Here is a 20,580-nt window from a genome sequence, read left to right on the forward strand (position 1 = left end):
CTGGGCCAGCTGGAGAGCATGTTGGTATTAACACATTTTATTTTTGGGACTTTTAAACCTGCAATATGTAAAGAAAGACTAAAAAACTATTTCACAGCAGTTTATTTGGTACAATGATTATCTAGACTATACATTGCTTGTTTTGTCACAAACTGAAATTAGGAGCACTATTCACATTTTTGCAACCAGGAAATGGCGGAGCGATTTCTGCATATTGCACTTTTAACTTTGATTTCTCGTTGCTGAGTATGTTGAGCCAAACATGTATTTTTGCAGATCTAAAAGGTCTTTGATTGAATGTCGCCAAGACTGTTTCAATGGAATGACACACACCAAGCCCTACGGGTTGGGTTACTATTGTGAACACAGGCCAAGCATTTTATTTCACTTCCTCAAACAATGTCCACCGCAGAATACGCCTACATCAGTCAGCCTTGATGACCCAGTCACTGACTTTGACACACACACAATTAGTGTTTAGTCACTGAAAAAGTCAGTCAGGTAGCATGTGTGTGTTTGCGTGTGCTTTTGTGCGTGTTTGCGTGTGCGTGCGTGCGTGTGTAATTGGGAATAGTCCTTTGACAGTATGGGTAGTTCCTCCTTTCAGCCTAACTGGACAGAAACCAGAGCAGGAAGAGAGAGAGCATCTGATTGGAAAGTGGAACTAGAAATATTGAACAACCAACTGGGGAAAAGCATTAAACCAGCTAGCTACAGTATGAACTGGAGTAGTCTAAAACGACTTTATATCACGAGTCACTGAGGTCAACCTAACACAGCGACAATGGCCGGCATCCCAAATGGCACCCTATATAGTGAACTACTGGTTTGTAGTTGGGACAAATGACTGAGGGTCAATCTCAATAGGCTGAAAGCATGACCACTCCGAGTTGAAGTAGCCTCAATGAACGGATCTAGGACCCAATGTCATCCAATGTCAATCCAATGTCATGTCATGTCATGTCAATGTAATGTCATGCAGATGCTTGTAAAGGAAACGAAGGAAACATGTTGATGTCCATGTCTAAGGGATAGGATCCATCTCGGTCTTTCTAATGAGCTCATTCTTTCTTTAGGCCGTGTTGTAGATGGAACAGGGTTCCATGTTGTAGATGGAACAGGGTTCCATGTTATAGATGGAACAGGGTTCCATGTTATAGATGGAACAGGGTTCCATGTTATAGATGGAACAGGGTTCCATGTTATAGATGGAACAGGGTTCCATGTTATAGATGGAACAGGGTTCCATGTTATAGATGGAACAGGGTTCCATGTTATAGATGGAACAGGGTTCCATGTTATAGATGGAACAGGGTTCCATGTTATAGATGGAACAGGGTTCCATGTTATAGATGGAACAGGGTTCCATGTTATAGATAATAGGGTTCCATTTATAGGGAATAGGGTTCCATTTGGAACACAACCCCAGACTCCTGGTTTAGAAACCCTTATTACAGGGGGACTCAAATACCACAGACAGCACTTCTGGTTTCCATCATTCCCCTCTAATCAAAGTTTATGTCACAGGCTCTAACCAATAGTGCAAAAAAGGTATTAATGTGAACAATAGGTAGGTAAAGTAATAAAAACAACAGTAAAAAAGACTGTGATAAAATAACAGTAGCAAGGCTGTATACACACACCAGTTAGTCGGGCTGATTGCGGTAGAATGTACATGTAGATATGGTTAAGGTGTGTCTATGTTCTGGGTCTTACCTCTGCAACCTTCGGAGGGACTCCGTCTCCCAGTACTTCTCTGTAGAAGCACTGGTGGGCCATGTAGTAGGACAGGCCGCTGGTCCTCTTAAAGGCATCCTTCAGCCGCTTCAACTCCACATCAGTTACTACAGAGAGAGGGAAGGAGAGAGAGCAGGGGAGAGGGGAAGAGAAAAATGAAAGAGGGTCAATTAACGTCAGGCTAAAGACAAAGGTGTCCTAAACCAACTAACGTCAGGCTAAAGACAAAGGTGTCCTAAACCAATTAACGTCAGGCTAAAGACAAAGGTGTCCTAAACCAATTAACGTCAGGCTAAAGACAAAGGTGTCCTAAACCAATTAACGTCAGGCTAAAGACAAAGGTGCCCTGAGCCAATTAACATCAGGCTAAAGACAAAGGTGCCCTGAGCCAATTAACATCAGGCTAAAGACAAAGGTGTCCTGAGCCAATTAACATCAGGCTAAAGACAAAGGTGTCCTAAACCAATTAACATCAGGCTAAAGACAAAGGTGTCCTGAGCCAATTAACATCAGGCTAAAGACAAAGGTGCCCTGAGCCAATTAACATCAGGCTAAAGACAAAGGTGCCCTGAGCCAATTAACATCAGGCTAAAGACAAAGGTGTCCTGAGCCAATTAACATCAGGCTAAAGACAAAGGTGTCCTAAACCAATTAACATCAGGCTAAAGACAAAGGTGTCCTGAGCCAATTAACATCAGGCTAAAGACAAAGGTGCCCTAAACCAAAGGGGAATTTGGGGAGAGTAAGTTGATCTTATTGGTGTCACGGGCAGCATCCCAAATGGTTCCCCATTCCCTAGTGCACGACCGTTGACCAAAGTCCTAGGGAATAGGGTGCCATTTGGGACGCAGATTCTGTCTACAGGCAACTTTTGCCCAGAGCAGCCAGCAGTGCAGTCCAGGTCTGCTGAGCCCAGAGCAGCCAGCAGTGCAGTCCAGGTCTGCTGAGCCCAGAGCAGCCAGCAGTGCAGTCCAGGAACTGCTGAGCCCAGTCCAGGAACTGCTGAGCCCAGTCCAGGAACTGCTGAGCCCAGTCCAGGAACTGCTGAGCCCAGTCCAGGAACTGCTGAGCCCAGTCCAGGAACTGCTGAGCCCAGTCCAGGAACTGCTGAGCCCAGAGCAGCCAGCAGTGCAGTCCAGGAACTGCTGAGCCCAGAGCAGCCAGCAGTGCAGTCCAGGAACTGCTGAGCCCAGAGCAGCCAGCAGTGCAGTCCAGGAACTGCTGAGCCCAGAGCAGCCAGCAGCAACACTGCAGGAACTGCTGAGCCCAGAGCAGCCAGCAGCAACACTGCAGGAACTGCTGAGCCCAGAGCAGCCAGCAGTGCAGTCCAGGAACTGCTGAGCCCAGAGCAGCCAGCAGCAACACTGCAGGAACTGCTGAGCCCAGAGCAGCCAGCAGCAACACTGCAGGTCTGACAGAAAGGTCCTCAATACCTCCCCACTGCTCCCTTCTGCCTGCTAGGTTGTTACAACAGTGGAGTTATGACTGCAGGGGCAGCGGCACTCAGTGCTCACACACACACACCAAGGTTTCCGTTAGGACAACGTGACCTGCAAGATTTTTATTTTACCGGATATTTGAGAAATGTACATGCCATCCCAAATTGGGTGCATAAAGCGTTATGGTTAGCACCCACGGTGCTCCAAATCACATTATTGTAATTCATTTTAACACAAATTAAAATTAGCCTGTAATGTTGTAATAAAATAAAGTAGAACGATGTTCATATACCATCACGACAGGTTTTATTGAAAAGCAAAACATTGTCAGTTTTATCTTCATCCTTGCTATAAAAATCATAAATTAATATCATTCAGAGAATTTTTATTTTTTTAACATAGAACAAGTCACCTACACAGTAATAAAACAAATAATATTTGTATAATATAATTAGCGAACGACCTGTCCTAAAGGCTATTTGTATGAACATTTTAATTAATAAATAACAAAAAACAGCTGGTTTTCAAATACAAATCTAAGCCTCTCTAATGTAATTTAGCCTAGGCATGAACATTTTAATTAGGCCTAAAAAAAGAACACAAGATGGCTGTCTACAAACACCAGGGCCAGCCGGTCATGGCTAGAAGGGGTCCAGCCAGGGGCGGCAGGTAGCCTAGTGGTTAGAGCGAATCCCAGAGCTGACAATGTAAAAATCCATCGTTCTGGCCCTTAACAAGGCAGTTAACCCACTGTAGGCCGTCATTGAAAATAATAATTTGTTCTTAACTGACTTCGTTAAATAAAAGGTTAAAAAAAGGGATCCAGTCAAACACCAGGGCAGGCCGGTCATGGCTAGAAGGGATACAGCTTTTGTAAAATTTAAATCAAATTTGACTTTATATAGGAGAATTAAAGTAGGAGGTTAGGAAAAGGGGGAGGTTGGGGTTAGCTATAATGCTAAAAGAAATAATATATATAACTTTTGACGTTAATTTGACAAAAGATGGAGCCCTTCTAGCCATGACCAGGCCGGCCCGCCCCACCCCTGCTGTGATTCAGCACCACAGCGGTGGGAAGAGGACGGCCACACAATGAAGAAATTATAAAACTCGTGGGTTGGACAATCAAATTCAATAAGTAAATAAAACAAAATTAATTGAGGCTGGTTCATTGAGACAAAGATTTTTTTTTTTTACAATGTGTTACGGCTTTCTTCCTGGATAATAATAAATAAATAAGGTCAGGAACGTGACACAATGCTCCTGTGAAACAAGGTCTGTGCCAATGCATTTAATGAAAACACTGGTTTCCAAAGCTCAAAATATTTCACTATTTTTACAGTTAAAATCTATGAACATCATGCAGTATATGTTTATTGTAATTTGAACTAATTGTGGGGTCATGACTCGTTTCATGTGTGATATACGTGGCTTATTGATGACCACTCGGTTTCCTACTGTAGACAGGCGAGTGTAACATTGTTTCCTACTGTAGACAGGCGAGTGTAACATTGTTTCCTACTGTAGACAGGCGAGTGTAACATTGTTTCCTACTGTAGACAGGCGAGTGTAACATTGTAACCTACTGTAGACAGGCGAGTGTAACATTGTTTCCTACTGTAGACAGGCGAGTGTAACATTGTTTCCTACTGTAGACAGGCGAGTGTAACATTGTAACCTACTGTAGACAGGCGAGTGTAACATTGTTTCCTACTGTAGACAGGCGAGTGTAACATTGTTTCCTACTGTAGACAGGCGAGTGTAACATTGTTTCCTACTGTAGACAGGCGAGTGTAACATTGTTTCCTACTGTAGACAGGCGAGTGTAACATTGTTTCCTACTGTAGACAGGCGAGTGTAACATTGTAACCTACTGTAGACAGGTGAGTGTAACATTGTAACCTACTGTAGACAGGTGAGTGTAACATTGTAACCTACTGTAGACAGGCGAGTGTAACATTGTAACCTACTGTAGACAGGCGAGTGTAACATTGTAACCTACTGTAGACAGGCGAGTGTAACATTGTTTCCTACTGTAGACAGGCGAGTGTAACATTGTTTCCTACTGTAGACAGGCGAGTGTAACATTGTTTCCTACTGTAGACAGGCGAGTGTAACATTGTTTCCTACTGTAGACAGGCGAGTGTAACATTGTTTCCTACTGTAGACAGGCGAGTGTAACATTGTTTCCTACTGTAGACAGGCGAGTGTAACATTGTAACCTACTGTAGACAGGTGAGTGTAACATTGTAACCTACTGTAGACAGGCGAGTGTAACATTGTTTCCTACTGTAGACAGGCGAGTGTAACATTGTTTCCTACTGTAGACAGGCGAGTGTAACATTGTTTCCTACTGTAGACAGGCGAGTGTAACATTGTTTCCTACTGTAGACAGGCGAGTGTAACATTGTTTCCTACTGTAGACAGGCGAGTGTAACATTGTTTCCTACTGTAGACAGGCGAGTGTAACATTGTTTCCTACTGTAGACAGGCGAGTGTAACATTGTTTCCTACTGTAGACAGGCGAGTGTAACATTGTTTCCTACTGTAGACAGGCGAGTGTAACATTGTTTCCTACTGTAGACAGGCGAGTGTAACATTGTAACCTACTGTAGACAGGCGAGTGTAACATTGTTTCCTACTGTAGACAGGCGAGTGTAACATTGTTTCCTACTGTAGACAGGCGAGTGTAACATTGTTTCCTACTGTAGACAGGCGAGTGTAACATTGTTTCCTACTGTAGACAGGCGAGTGTAACATTGTTTCCTACTGTAGACAGGCGAGTGTAACATTGTAACCTACTGTAGACAGGTGAGTGTAACATTGTAACCTACTGTAGACAGGTGAGTGTAACATTGTAACTGTGAAGAGATGGCAATAATGTTTTGTTTCCAAGTGCATCTGAATAAAGCTCAATTGAAATGCACCAAAATACACATCATAACTCTTATCAATCACTTCCAAATCTTTATACAAAACATGACACAGGGGCTGAATATGTTGAGCTTGACTAGGAAGACAGCAGAACTGCTAAGGACTGGGCCTGACGAACACAAAATCATTTGCTTCTAAATTGGCCGGCTCAAAAAAAGTGAGCCGCTGCTGTTGGGAAGTCAAAACTATCCAACTCCTTGGAGCAGCTTGATGCACATCAGCCTCGCTACTTTGTCCTCAAGAAGCCGTCTTTACTCTGTTGTGGAGAAAGAATCCCCTCTCTGCTGGCACACTGGAAACGGGGGATAATCAACACAATCTTCAACAATTTTGCCCAGTCGGGGTACACTTAGCTGAAGCCCCTTATAAAAAGGACCACGCGTCTTTAACGTGAGTAAAACAAGAAACACTAATTTCCAAGCTGCTTGAGGATTTAATACCCTATGAAGTATATTAGCCTTCGGAGCACATTAGGGTATTAAATCCTTAATACCAGTCATGAAGTATATTAGCCTTCGGAGCACATTGACTGGTATTAAGGATTTAATACCCTATGAAGTATATTAGCCTTCGGAGCACATTGACTGGTATTTCCATCAATTAATTAAAAGCATTATTTTGCAATGGAATTCTTTTTTTCCTTCTTCATGGCAACAATTTTATTCATGTTGGGTAACTGTAGTAACCTAGTTACCAACCACCTCTCTCTCCCCTAGGAAGGTACTGTAGTAACCTAGTTACCAACCACCTCTCTCCCCTAGGAAGGTACTGTAGTAACCTAGTTACCAACCACCTCTCTCCCCTAGGAAGGTAATGTAGTAACCTAGTTACCAACCACCTCTCTCCCCTAGGAAGGGACTGTAGTAACCTAGTTACCAACCACCTCTCTCCCCTAGGAAGGGACTGTAGTAACCTAGTTACCAACCACCTTTCTCCCCTAGGAAGGTACTGTAGTAACCTAGTTACCAACCACCTCTCTCCCCTAGGAAGGGACTGTAGTAACCTAGTTACCAACCACCTCTCTCCCCTAGGAAGGGACTGTAGTAACCTAGTTACCAACCACCTCTCTCCCCTAGGAAGGGACTGTAGTAACCTAGTTACCAACCACCTTTCTCCGCTAGGAAGGTACTGTAGTAACCTAGTTACCAACCACCTTTCTCCGCTAGGAAGGTACTGTAGTAACCTAGTTACCAACCACCTCTCTCCCCTAGGAAGGGACTGTAGTAACCTAGTTACCAACCACCTCTCTCCCCTAGGAAGGGACTGTAGTAACCTAGTTACCAACCACCTCTCTCCCCTAGGAAGGTACTGTAGTAACCTAGTTACCAACCACCTCTCTCCCCTAGGAAGGGACTGTAGTAACCTAGTTACCAACCACCTCTCTCCCCTAGGAAGGGACTGTAGTAACCAACCACCTTTCCCCTAGAAAAGGTACTGTAGTAACCTAGTTCCCAACCACCTTTCTCCGCTAGGAAGGTACTGTAGTAACCTAGTTACCAACCACCTTTCTCCGCTAGGAAGGTACTGTAGTAACCTAGTTACCAACCACCTCTCTCCCCTAGGAAGGGACTGTAGTAACCTAGTTACCAACCACCTCTCTCCCCTAGGAAGGGACTGTAGTAACCTAGTTACCAACCACCTCTCTCCCCTAGGAAGGGACTGTAGTAACCTAGTTACCAACCACCTCTCTCCCCTAGGAAGGGACTGTAGTAACCTAGTTACCAACCACCTCTCTCCGCTGGGAAGGGACTGTAGTAACCTAGTTCCCAACCACCTTTCTCCCCGTTTCTGTCCATTATATAACACATTAGCATGTCACACCATCAGTGGGGTTAAACCCCCACTCACACCGGGTCAAGGCTGTGTGTGTGTGTGGTGTCTCCAAAGGCTGCAGTGCTGTGAGTGTGTGCGTCGGGGCTGCATCCACAGAGCGTCTCGGTCTCCATCAGCACTCTCACTGCGAGGCGTTCTGTGGTTACAGGCCCCGACGCACACAGAGCCGGTGATGCCTAGGTATGGCTCTGCTGTGCTTTGTGGTTACAGGCCCCGACGCACACAAGGGGTCGATCCAAGATGGCGTAGCAGTGTTGGCGTGTTTTTGTTCGTCCTCCCTTGTACTTTTGTATTTTTTGTATTTTTTGTATATATTTTAATCTCTTTTCGATTTCTAATTCGATTATACCTTCCGGTAACCTGCCTCACCCAATGTGATACGGAATCGCTATTATTTTTAACTTTGGAACACTTTCAAGAACCTCCAGTAGCTAACCAGCTAATCAGCTACAAGCTATTTAGTCATTTTTAGCCACTGCTAGCGGCTTTTACCTTCTGCACAGACACCAGCCCTGTTCTTAGCCTGGATATTACTCGCCAATCTACCAGCATCGGACTGGCTCTCCACAACAACGCCGGATTCCTGCCGTAATCCCTGAGCCACTACTTCTGATCCTCACAGCTAGCTAGCTCACAGCTTGCAGCTAGCTAGCTCACAGCTAGCTTGCACCCTCCGTGGCACCCAGTACCGAAGCTATCCCCTAACGCCACTGCCACGAAGCTAGCACCAGTTAGCAAACAAAATTCTACCTCTTTCGCCATCTGGCTTGGATTCTCTGTCGACACGGCGCCCCGCCGCACCACCACGTCTGGTCTGCCGACGAATACTCCATCCGCTGTGCCCTCAACCGGCCTCCGTCTGAGCAGACCACCCCCGGGCTACTAACTTTAAACGCCGCGTGCTAGCGTGGTGACGGCTTCCCTGTTCCATCCACTGCTCCCCCCTGGACACTACGATCACTTGGCTACATAGCTGATGCCTGCTGGACTGTCCATTAATCACGGTACTCCATTCTATTTATCTGTGCTTATCTGTCGGCCCCAGCCGCGAACTCAGGCTCTGTGTGTAGTTAATCCGACCCTCTGCCTAGTCATCGCCATTTTACCTGCTGCTGTTGTGTTAGCTGACTAGCTGCTGTTGTCTCACCTGATGTTTTAGCTAGCTCTCCCAATCAATACCTGCGATTACTTTATGCCTTACTATATGTCTCTCTCAAATATCAATATGCCTTGTATACTGTTGTTCGGGTTAGTTATCATTGTTTCAGTTTTCAATGGAGCCCGTAGTTCCACTCCTAATACCTCCTTTGTCCCACCTCCCACACATGCGGTGACCTCACCCATTATAACCAGCATGTCCAGAGATACAACCTCTCTTATCATCACCCAGTGCCTGGGCTTACCTCCGCTGTACCCGCACCCCACCATACCCGTCTGCACATTATGCCCTGAATATATTCTACCACGCCCATAAATCTGCTCCTTTTATTCCTTGTCCCCAACGCTCTAGGCGACCAGTTTTGATAGCCTTTAGCCGCACCCTCATCCTACTACTCCTCTGTTCCTCGGGTGATGTGGAGGTAAACCCAGGCCCTGCATGTCCCCAGGCACCCTCATTTGTTGACTTCTGTGATCGAAAAAGCCTTGGTTTCATGCATGTCAACATCAGAAGCCTCCTCCCTAAGATTGTTTTACTCACTGCTTTAGCACACTCTGCCAACCCTGATGTCCTTGCCGTGTCTGAATCCTGGCTTAGGAAGGCCACCAAAAATTCTTAGATTTCCATACCCAACTATAACACTTTCCGTCAAGATAGAACTGCCAAAGGGGGAGGAGTTGCAATCTACTGCAGAGATAGCCTGCAAAGTTCTGTCATGCTTTCCAGGTCTATGCCCACACAGTTCGAACTTCTAATTTTAAAAATGAATCTCTCCAGAAATAAGTCTCTCACTGTTGCCGCCTGCTACCGACCCCCCTCAGCTCCCAGCTGTGCTCTGGACACCATCTGTGAATTGATCGCCCCCCATCTAGCTTCAGAGTTTGTTCTGTTAGGTGACCTAAACTGGGATATGCTTAACACCCCGGCAGTCCTACATTCTAAGCTAGATGCCCTCAATCTCACACAAATCATCAAGGAACCCACCAGGTACAACCCTAAATCCGTAAACATGGGCACCCTAATAGACATTATCCTGACCAACTTTCCCTCCAAATACACCTCTGCTGTCTTCAATCAGGATCTCAGCGATCACTGCCTCATTGCCTGTATCCGCTACGGGTCCGCGGTCAAACGACCACCCCTCATCACTGTCAAACGCTCCCTAAAACACTTCTGCGAGCAGGCCTTTCTAATCGACCTGGCCCGGATATCCTGGAAGGATATTGACCTCATCCCGTCAGTTGAGGATGCCTGGTAATTCTTTAAAAGTAACTTCCTCACCATCTTAGACAAGCATGCTCCGTTCAAAAAATGCAGAACTAAGAAAAGATATAGCCCTTGGTTCACTCCAGACCTGACTGCCCTCGACCAGCACAAAAACATCCTGTGGCGAACTGCAATAGCATTGAATAGTCCCCGCGATATGCAACTGTTCAGGGAAATCAGGAACCAATACACGCAGTCAGTCAGGAAAGCAAAGGCCAGCTTTTTCAAGCAGAAATTTGCATCCTGTAGCTCTAACTCCAAAAAGTTCTGGGACACTGTAAAGTCCATGGAGAACAAGAGCACCTCCTCCCAGCTGCCCACTGCACTGAGGCTAGGTAACACGGTCACCACCGATAAATCCATGATAATCGAAGACTTCAACAAGCATTTCTCAACGGCTGGCCATGCCTTCCTCCTGGCTACTCCAACCTTGGCCAACAGCTCCGCCCCCCCCGCTGCTACTCGCCCAAGCCTCCCCAGCTTCTCCTTTACCCAAATCCAGATAGCAGATGTTCTGAAAGAGCTGCAAAACCTGGACCCATACAAATCAGCTGGGCTTGACAATCTGGACCCTCTATTTCTGAAACTGTTCGCCGCCATTGTCGCACCCCCTATTACCAGCCTGTTCAACCTCTCCTTCATATCATCTGAGATCCCCAAGGACTGGAAAGCTGCCACGGTCATCCCCCTCTTCAAAGGGGGAGACACCCTGGACCCAAACTGTTACAGAGCTATATCCATCCTGCCCATCTAAGGTCTTCGAAAGCCAAGTCAACAAACAGATCACTGACCATCTCGAATCCCACCGTACCTTCTCCGCTGTGCAATCCGGTTTCCGAGCCGGTCACGGGTGCACCTCAGCCACGCTCAAGGTACTAAACGATATCATAACCGCCATCGATAAAAGACAGTACTGTGCAGCCGTCTCCATCGACCTGGCCAAGGCTTTCGACTCTGTCAATCACCGTATTCTTATCGGCAGACTCAGTAGCCTCGGTTTTTCTAATGACTGCCTTGCCTGGTTCACCAACTACTTCGCAGACAGAGTTCAGTGTGTCAAATCGGAGGGCCTGTTGTCTGGACCTCTGGCAGTCTATGGGGGTACCACAGGGTTCAATTCTCGGGCAGACTCTTTTCTCTGTATATATCAATGATGTTGCTCTTGCTGCGGGCGATTCCCTGATCCACCTCTACGCAGACGACACCATTCTGTATACTTCTGGCCCTTCCTTGGACACTGTGCTATCGAACCTCCAAACGAGCTTCAATGCCATACAACACTCCTTCCGTGGCCTCCAATTGCTCTTAAATGCTAGTAAAACCAAATGCATGCTTTTCAACCGGTCGCTGCCTGCACCCGCACGCCCGACTAGCATCACCACCCTGGATGGTTCCGACCTAGAATATGTGGACATCTATAAGTACCTAGGTGTCTGGCTAGACTGCAAACTCTCCTTCCAGACTCATATCAAACATCTCCAATCCAAAATCAAATCGAGAGTCGGCTTTCTATTTCGCAACAAAGCCTCCTTCACTCACGCCGCCAAACTTACCCTAGTAAAACTGACTATCCTACCGATCCTCGACTTCGGCGATGTCATCTACAAAATAGCTTCCAATACTCTACTCAGCAAACTGTATGCAGTTTATCACAGTGCCATCCGTTTTGTTACTAAAGCACCTTACACCACCCACCACTGCGACCTGTATGCTCTAGTCGGCTGGCCCTCGCTGCATGTTCGTCGTCAGACCCACTGGCTCCAGGTCATCTACAAGGCTATGCTAGGTAAAGCGCCGCCTTATCTCAGTTCACTGGCCACGATGGCAACACCCACCCGTAGCACGCGCTCCAGCAGGTGTATCTCACTGATCATCCCTAAAGCCAAAACCTAATTTGGCCGCCTTTCCTTCCAGTTCTCTGCTGCCTGCGACTGAAACGAATTGCAAAAATCTCTGAAGTTGGAGACTTTTATCTCCCTCAACAACTTTAAACATCTGCTATCTGAGCAGCTAACCGATCGCTGCAGCTGTACATAGTCCATCGGTATATAGCCCACCCAATTTACCTACCTCATCCCCATACTGTTTTTATTTATTTATTTACTTTTCTGCTCTTTTGCACACCAGTATCTCAATTTGCACATGATCATCTGATGATTTATCACCCCAGTGTTAATCTGCTAAATTGTAATTATTCGCTCCTATGGCCTATTTATTGCCTACCACCTCATGCCTTTTGCACACATTGTATATAGATTCTTTTTTTCCCCTACTATGTTATTGACTTGTTTATTGTTTACTCCATGTGTAACTGTGTTGTTGTCTGTTCACACTGCTATGCTTTATCTTGGCCAGGTCGCAGTTGCAAAATGAGAACTTGTTCTCAACTAGCCTACCTGGTTAAATAAAGGTGAAATAAAAAAAATAAAAAAAACAGAGCTGGTGATGCCTAGGTATGGCTCTGCTGTGCTTTGTGGTTACAGGCCCCAATGCCCACAGAGATGGTCATGCCTAGCAACAGAGACTGATTGTTTATGCTAGAAATACAAGGAGGTGACTCCACCTAGTCAGAAGGTGTTTCTGTGAATTGTACGTGTTTGTAGCTGCAACACCCAGTGTGGTGATTTTTATATTTTTACACCTTTATTTATCCTTTATTTAACTAGGCAAGTCAGTTAAGAACAAATTCTTATTTACAATGACGTTCTAGGAACAGTGGGTTAACTGCCTTGTTCAGGGGCGGAACGACAGATTTTTACCTTGTCAGCTCGGGGATTTGAACTTGCAACCTTTTAGTTACTAGTCCAACACTCTAACCACTAGGCTACCTGCCGCCCCAGAATAAATCTAGTTGCAGTATTAAAGCCCACAGCAGGGTTGTGTTGCAGTATTAAAGCCCACAGCAGGGTTGTGTTGCAGTATTAAAGCCCACAGCAGGGTTGTGTTGCAGTATTAAAGCCCACAGCAGGGTTGTGTTGCAGTATTAAAGCCCACAGCAGGGTTGTTTCAGTATTAAAGCCCACAGCAGGGTTGTTGCAGTATTAAAGCCCACAGCAGGGTTGCAGTATTAAAGCCCACAGCAGGGTTGCAGTATTAAAGCCCACAGCAGGGTTGCAGTATTAAAGCCCACAGCAGGGTTGCAGTATTAAAGCCCACAGCAGGGTTGCAGTATTAAAGCCCACAGCAGGGTTGCAGTATTAAAGCCCACAGCAGGGTTGTGTTGCAGTATTAAAGCCCACAGCAGGGTTGTGTTGCAGTATTAAAGCCCACAGCAGGGTTGTGTTGCAGTATTAAAGCCCACAGCAGGGTTGTGTTGCAGTATTAAAGCCCACAGCAGGGTTGTGTTGCAGTATTAAAGCCCACAGCAGGGTTGTGTTGCAGTATTAAAGCCCACAGCAGGGTTGTGTTGCAGTATTAAAGCCCACAGCAGGGTTGTGTTGCAGTATTAAAGCCCACAGCAGGGTTGTGTTGCAGTATTAAAGCCCACAGCAGGGTTGTGTTGCAGTATTAAAGCCCACAGCAGGGTTGTGTTGCAGTATTAAAGCCCACAGCAGGGTTGTGTTGCAGTATTAAAGCCCACAGCAGGGTTGTGTTGCAGTATTAAAGCCCACAGCAGGGTTGTGTTGCAGTATTAAAGCCCACAGCAGGGTTGTGTTGCCGTATTAAAGCCCACAGCAGGGTTGTGTTGCAGTATTAAAGCCCACAGCAGGGTTGTGTTGCAGTATTAAAGCCCACAGCAGGGTTGTGTTGCAGTATTAAAGCCCACAGCAGGGTTGTTTCAGTATTAAAGCCCACAGCAGGGTTGTGTTTCAGTATTAAAGCCCACAGCAGGGTTGTGTTTCAGTATTAAAGCCCACAGCAGGGTTGCAGTATTAAAGCCCACAGCAGGGTTGTGTTGCAGTATTAAAGCCCACAGCAGGGTTGTGTTGCAGTATTAAAGCCCACAGCAGGGTTGCAGTATTAAAGCCCACAGCAGGGTTGCAGTATTAAAGCCCACAGCAGGGTTGTTTCAGTATTAAAGCCCACAGCAGGGTTGTTTTGCAGTATTAAAGCCCACAGCAGGGTTGTTTCAGTATTAAAGCCCACAGCAGGGTTGTTTCAGTATTAAAGCCCACAGCAGGGTTGTTTCAGTATTAAAGCCCACAGCAGGGTTGTTTCAGTATTAAAGCCCACAGCAGGGTTGTGTTGCAGTATTAAAGCCCACAGCAGGGTTGTTTCAGTATTAAAGCCCACAGCAGGGTTGTTTCAGTATTAAAGCCCACAGCAGGGTTGTTTCAGTATTAAAGCCCACAGCAGGGTTGCCGTATTAAAGCCCACAGCAGGGTTGTGTTGCAGTATTAAAGCCCACAGCAGGGTTGTTTCAGTATTAAAGCCCACAGCAGGGTTGTTTCAGTATTAAAGCCCACAGCAGGGTTGTTTCAGTATTAAAGCCCACAGCAGGGTTGTTTCAGTATTAAAGCCCACAGCAGGGTTGTTTCAGTATTAAAGCCCACAGCAGGGTTGTTTCAGTATTAAAGCCCACAGCAGGGTTGTGTTTCAGTATTAAAGCCCACAGCAGGGTTTCAGTATTAAAGCCCACAGCAGGGTTGTTTCAGTATTAAAGCCCACAGCAGGGTTGTTTCAGTATTAAAGCCCACAGCAGGGTTGTTTCAGTATTAAAGCCCACAGCAGGGTTGTTTCAGTATTAAAGCCCACAGCAGGGTTGTTTCAGTATTAAAGCCCACAGCAGGGTTGCAGTATTAAAGCCCACAGCAGGGTTGCAGTATTAAAGCCCACAGCAGGGTTGCAGTATTAAAGCCCACAGCAGGGTTGCAGTATTAAAGCCCACAGCAGGGTTGCAGTATTAAAGCCCACAGCAGGGTTGTGTTTCAGTATTAAAGCCCACAGCAGGGTTTCAGTATTAAAGCCCACAGCAGGGTTTCAGTATTAAAGCCCACAGCAGGGTTGTTTCAGTATTAAAGCCCACAGCAGGGTTGTTTCAGTATTAAAGCCCACAGCAGGGTTGTTTCAGTATTAAAGCCCACAGCAGGGTTGTGTTGCAGTATTAAAGCCCACAGCAGGGTTGTGTTGCAGTATTAAAGCCCACAGCAGGGTTGTGTTGCAGTATTAAAGCCCACAGCAGGGTTGTGTTGCAGTATTAAAGCCCACAGCAGGGTTGTGTTGCAGTATTAAAGCCCACAGCAGGGTTGTTTCAGTATTAAAGCCCACAGCAGGGTTGTTTCAGTATTAAAGCCCACAGCAGGGTTGTGTTGCAGTATTAAAGCCCACAGCAGGGTTGTGTTGCAGTATTAAAGCCCACAGCAGGGTTGTGTTGCAGTATTAAAGCCCACAGCAGGGTTGTGTTGCAGTATTAAAGCCCACAGCAGGGTTGTGTTGCAGTATTAAAGCCCACAGCAGGGTTGTGTTGCAGTATTAAAGCCCACAGCAGGGTTGTTTCAGTATTAAAGCCCACAGCAGGGTTGTGTTGCAGTATTAAAGCCCACAGCAGGGTTGTTTCAGTATTAAAGCCCACAGCAGGGTTGTTTCAGTATTAAAGCCCACAGCAGGGTTGTGTTGCAGTATTAAAGCCCACAGCAGGGTTGTTTCAGTATTAAAGCCCACAGCAGGGTTGTTTCAGTATTAAAGCCCACAGCAGGGTTGTGTTGCAGTATTAAAGCCCACAGCAGGGTTGTGTTGCAGTATTAAAGCCCACAGCAGGGTTGTGTTGCAGTATTAAAGCCCACAGCAGGGTTGTTTCAGTATTAAAGCCCACAGCAGGGTTGTTTCAGTATTAAAGCCCACAGCAGGGTTGTTTCAGTATTAAAGCCCACAGCAGGGTTGTTTCAGTATTAAAGCCCACAGCAGGGTTGCCGTATTAAAGCCCACAGCAGGGTTACCGTATTAAAGCCCACAGCAGACCTCCCTCAGCTGTGAACCTGTTCTTAGGCCACTACCTTCTTTTAGAAAGCCTGGATGTGTGGAATATAATACCAGCATCGTCTCCCTCTCTCCATCTCCCACTCTTCCCGAGTCCTCCAGGGTCGTCAGGGGTCAATTAAACAAGGTTTATTTGCATATATTCACACAGAAAAGCGCAGTCTCAGCATATTCCCATCCTAGCCCCTAATAGTAGACGACCTGCTGCTGTAGAAGGATGTGGTTATTAAAACACATGAAAAAAGAGAGAGGAGAGAGATAGGGTAAAATGTCTTGCTCGCTCACTCGTTTGCTTTGGGTACGGCGGGGAATTGAATTATGGGAATCATTTAGGCGACTGATTACCGTCTTCTCCATTAGGTGGAGACAAAAAAAATAGAATGAATCAAAATCACCCCCCCTCCCCCCAAAAGAAAATCAGCAGCCTCAAAGTCAAAGAGATGATTATAAATCTGGGACTGGAAGGAGGAAAGCGTGTCGCTCATATTAAAAAAAAGGGTAGACGTGTGAGTGTGACCCAGTGTTGAGGCACGGCAGGAAGTGGCTCTTCTTGTAGGTTGAAATGCAAATAATCAGCAGGTAAAAGAACAGAATCATGTGTAGAATACCTTTATCGAAAGACATAGTATAGGTTAGGCCACAGTCCTGAAATAGATCTGGCCTAACCTATAGTAAAGTCATAGTCCTGACATACATCTGGCCTAACCTATACTAAAGCCACGGTCCTGAAATACATCTGGCCTAACCTATACTAAAGCCACAGTCCTGAAATACATCTGGCCTAACCTATACTAAAGCCACGGTCCTGAAATACATCTGGCCTAACCTATACTAAAGCCACAGTCCTGAAATACATCTGGCCTAACCTATACTAAAGCCACGGTCCTGAAATACATCTGGCCTAACCTATACTAAAGCCACAGTCCTGAAATACATCTGGCCTAACCTATACTAAAGCCACGGTCCTGAAATAGATCTGGCCTAACCTATACTAAAGCCACAGTCCTGAAATAGATCTGGCCTAACCTATACTAAAGCCACAGTCCTGAAATACATCTGGCCTAACCTATACTAAAGCCACAGTCCTGAAATACATCTGGCCTTACCTATACTAAAGCCACGGTCCTGAAATAGATCTGGCCTAACCTATACTAAAGCCACAGTCCTGAAATAGATCTGGCCTAACCTATAGTAAAGTCATAGTCCTGACATACATCTGGCCTAACCTAAAGCCACGGTCCTGAAATACATCTGGCCTAACCTATACTAAAGCCACGGTCCTGAAATACATCTGGCCTAACCTATACTAAAGCCACAGTCCTGAAATACATCTGGCCTAACCTATACTAAAGCCACGGTCCTGAAATACATCTGGCCTAACCTATACTAAAGCCACAGTCCTGAAATACATCTGGCCTAACCTATACTAAAGCCACGGTCCTGAAATAGATCTGGCCTAACCTATACTAAAGCCACAGTCCTGAAATAGATCTGGCCTAACCTATACTAAAGCCACAGTCCTGAAATACATCTGGCCTAACCTATACTAAAGCCACAGTCCTGAAATACATCTGGCCTTACCTATACTAAAGCCACAGTCCTGAAATAGATCTGGCCTAACCTATAGTAAAGTCATAGTCCTGACATACATCTGGCCTAACCTAAAGCCACAGTCCTGAAATACATCTGGCCTAACCTATACTAAAGCCACAGTCCTGAAATACATCTGGCCTAACCTATAGTAAAGCCACAGTCCTGAAATACATCTGGCCTAACCTATACTAAAGCCACAGTCCTGAAATACATCTGGCCTAACCTATACTAAAGCCACAGTCCTGAAATACATCTGGCCTAACCTATACTAAAGCCACAGTCCTGAAATACATCTGGCCTAACCTATACTAAAGCCACAGTCCTGAAATACATCTGGCCTAACCTATACTAAAGCCACAGTCCTGAAATACATCTGGCCTAACCTATACTAAAGCCACAGTCCTGAAATACATCTGGCCTAACCTATACTAAAGCCACAGTCCTGAAATACATCTGGCCTAACCTATACTAAAGCCACAGTCCTGAAATACATCTGGCCTAACCTATACTAAAGCCACAGTCCTGAAATACATCTGGCCTAACCTATACTAAAGCCACAGTCCTGAAATACATCTGGCCTAACCTATACTAAAGCCACAGTCCTGAAATACATCTGGCCTAACCTATACTAAAGCCACAGTCCTGAAATACATCTGGCCTAACCTATACTAAAGCCACAGTCCTGAAATACATCTGGCCTAACCTATACTAAAGCCACAGTCCTGAAATACATCTGGCCTAACCTATACTAAAGCCACAGTCCTGAAATACATCTGGCCTAACCTATACTAAAGCCACAGTCCTGAAATACATCTGGCCTAACCTATACTAAAGCCACAGTCCTGAAATACATCTGGCCTAACCTATACTAAAGCCACGGTCCTGAAATACATCTGGCCTAACCTATACTAAAGCCACAGTCCTGAAATACATCTGGCCTAACCTATACTAAAGCCACGGTCCTGAAATACATCTGGCCTAACCTATACTAAAGCCACAGTCCTGAAATACATCTGGCCTAACCTATACTAAAGCCACGGTCCTGAAATACATCTTGCCTAACCTATACTAAAGCCACGGTCCTGAAATACATCTGGCCTAACCTATACTAAAGCCACAGTCCTGAAATACATCTGGCCTAACCTATACTAAAGCCACGGTCCTGAAATACATCTTGCCTAACCTATACTAAAGCCACGGTCCTGAAATACATCTGGCCTAACCTATACTAAAGCTATGGTGATGGGAGACTGGTAGTATTGCAGGCTGTTTTTGTCTTCTTCTCTGCTGACAAGTGACAGTATAATCTAAGGAATCTGTTAAAAGCAGAGGATTTCAGTGGTGTCAAAAGCTTACCTATAACACGTGGTGGAAAGTCATTTGAACTGGTTTGAAGAGCACACACACACACAGAGAGAGAGAGAGCGAGACTCTTGACAGTACAGCACTTTGAAATGACAGACGCAGAAAAAAAAAAAAAAAAAATCACCTGGCTGCTTCAGTCTTCAACAGGCTTTCAATTATGCCAGCTTCTCTCGGAAGCTGAAGGATAGACATCTTGAGAGGAAAGGGCTCGAGGTTGAGGCTGTCTGGGATACTACAAGCAACCACGTACCAAACACTTATCTAGAATTTTGTCTGTCTTGAATTCTGGAGGAGAAACGTATTATTATTATTTTTTTACACTATCCAAATGCTCATTCAGGTCACCGCTAGTGGCCCCTGGCTGTGTGTGTGTGTGTGTCATAAATAACCATGGATCCACGGGTCCAGTCACGTTTTAAGAGCTCATTATCTTGCCTGTATTCAGAGCACCTTTACCCCGCTAAAAACCTCAGGCCATGGTCTCGCTGCTCGCTCAAATCTTAACAGCGACACAGATTTTAATGAATGGACCTCCCAGCATAGCCGGTGCCAGACACACCAGTTAGATCCATGGCAACGCAGTCAATCACGATGAAGTAGTGCAGTGCCCGTCGCTAAGGAGGGGGGGGGGGGGGGGGGGGGGACTGGAACAGGGCAGGGCATGTAACTACTATGTTTCGTTCAATGATTAGGCTACGCCCCAACCAGGCTTTGTTTCCCCCTTAACGCCTGAGAAGATTTGAATTGGACATTTTGGGAAGTTAACGGTATTGCTTTTGTGCATTCTGTACATGAAAACGATTGGAATCGCCATCTCTCTCAATAGTAACTAACTGACCCAGGAACCACGTAACAAAACACTTGTCTAGAATTAATTTACATTTCTCTAAGTGTCAGATAGGGCCATAATGGATTAAACACCAATGACTTTGCTAAATAATAGTAAAATGGTTGCAGATAGAGGAAAAACAAAAAGAGGTTCACGTTGGGGCTAACACTAGTGGTATTGTTGCGATGCTGTGACGTAATGGTTGTATTCTTGGACACTAGGCCACATTAACTGCAGTGGACCAGTGGGCCACCATTCAGCACTGGAGGAACAATGGACCTGATTCTCCTCCCACCCAACAGAAACACATGCGCCGTGGACAACTGACATACACATCAAATCAAATTTTATTTTGTCAAATACGTGTTTAGCAGATGTTATTGCGGGTGTAGCGAAATGCTTGCGCTTCTAGTTCCGACAGATTAGCAATATCTTACAAGAAATATCTAATAATTCCACAACAAATACCTAATACACACAAATATAAGTAAAGGAATGGAATTAAGAAT

At 45.5% G+C, this 20,580-nt stretch overlaps 1 protein-coding gene across 1 annotated transcript in view; it reads right to left on the reverse strand.

The window, feature by feature from the left end:
• The window catches only part of LOC120018939 (ubiquitin carboxyl-terminal hydrolase 32-like), a 121,921-nt gene that overhangs the window by 85,540 nt on the left and 15,801 nt on the right, over positions 1-20,580 (reverse strand). The window contains exon 2 of the mRNA XM_038962151.1: positions 1,717-1,844. Within this exon, the coding sequence (XP_038818079.1) occupies positions 1,717-1,844 (128 nt within the window). The remainder of the gene's footprint in view (positions 1-1,716; positions 1,845-20,580) is intronic.

The sequence above is a fragment of the Salvelinus namaycush genome, chromosome 23 (assembly GCF_016432855.1).
Source record: "Salvelinus namaycush isolate Seneca chromosome 23, SaNama_1.0, whole genome shotgun sequence".
Lineage (NCBI taxonomy): Eukaryota > Metazoa > Chordata > Actinopteri > Salmoniformes > Salmonidae > Salvelinus > Salvelinus namaycush.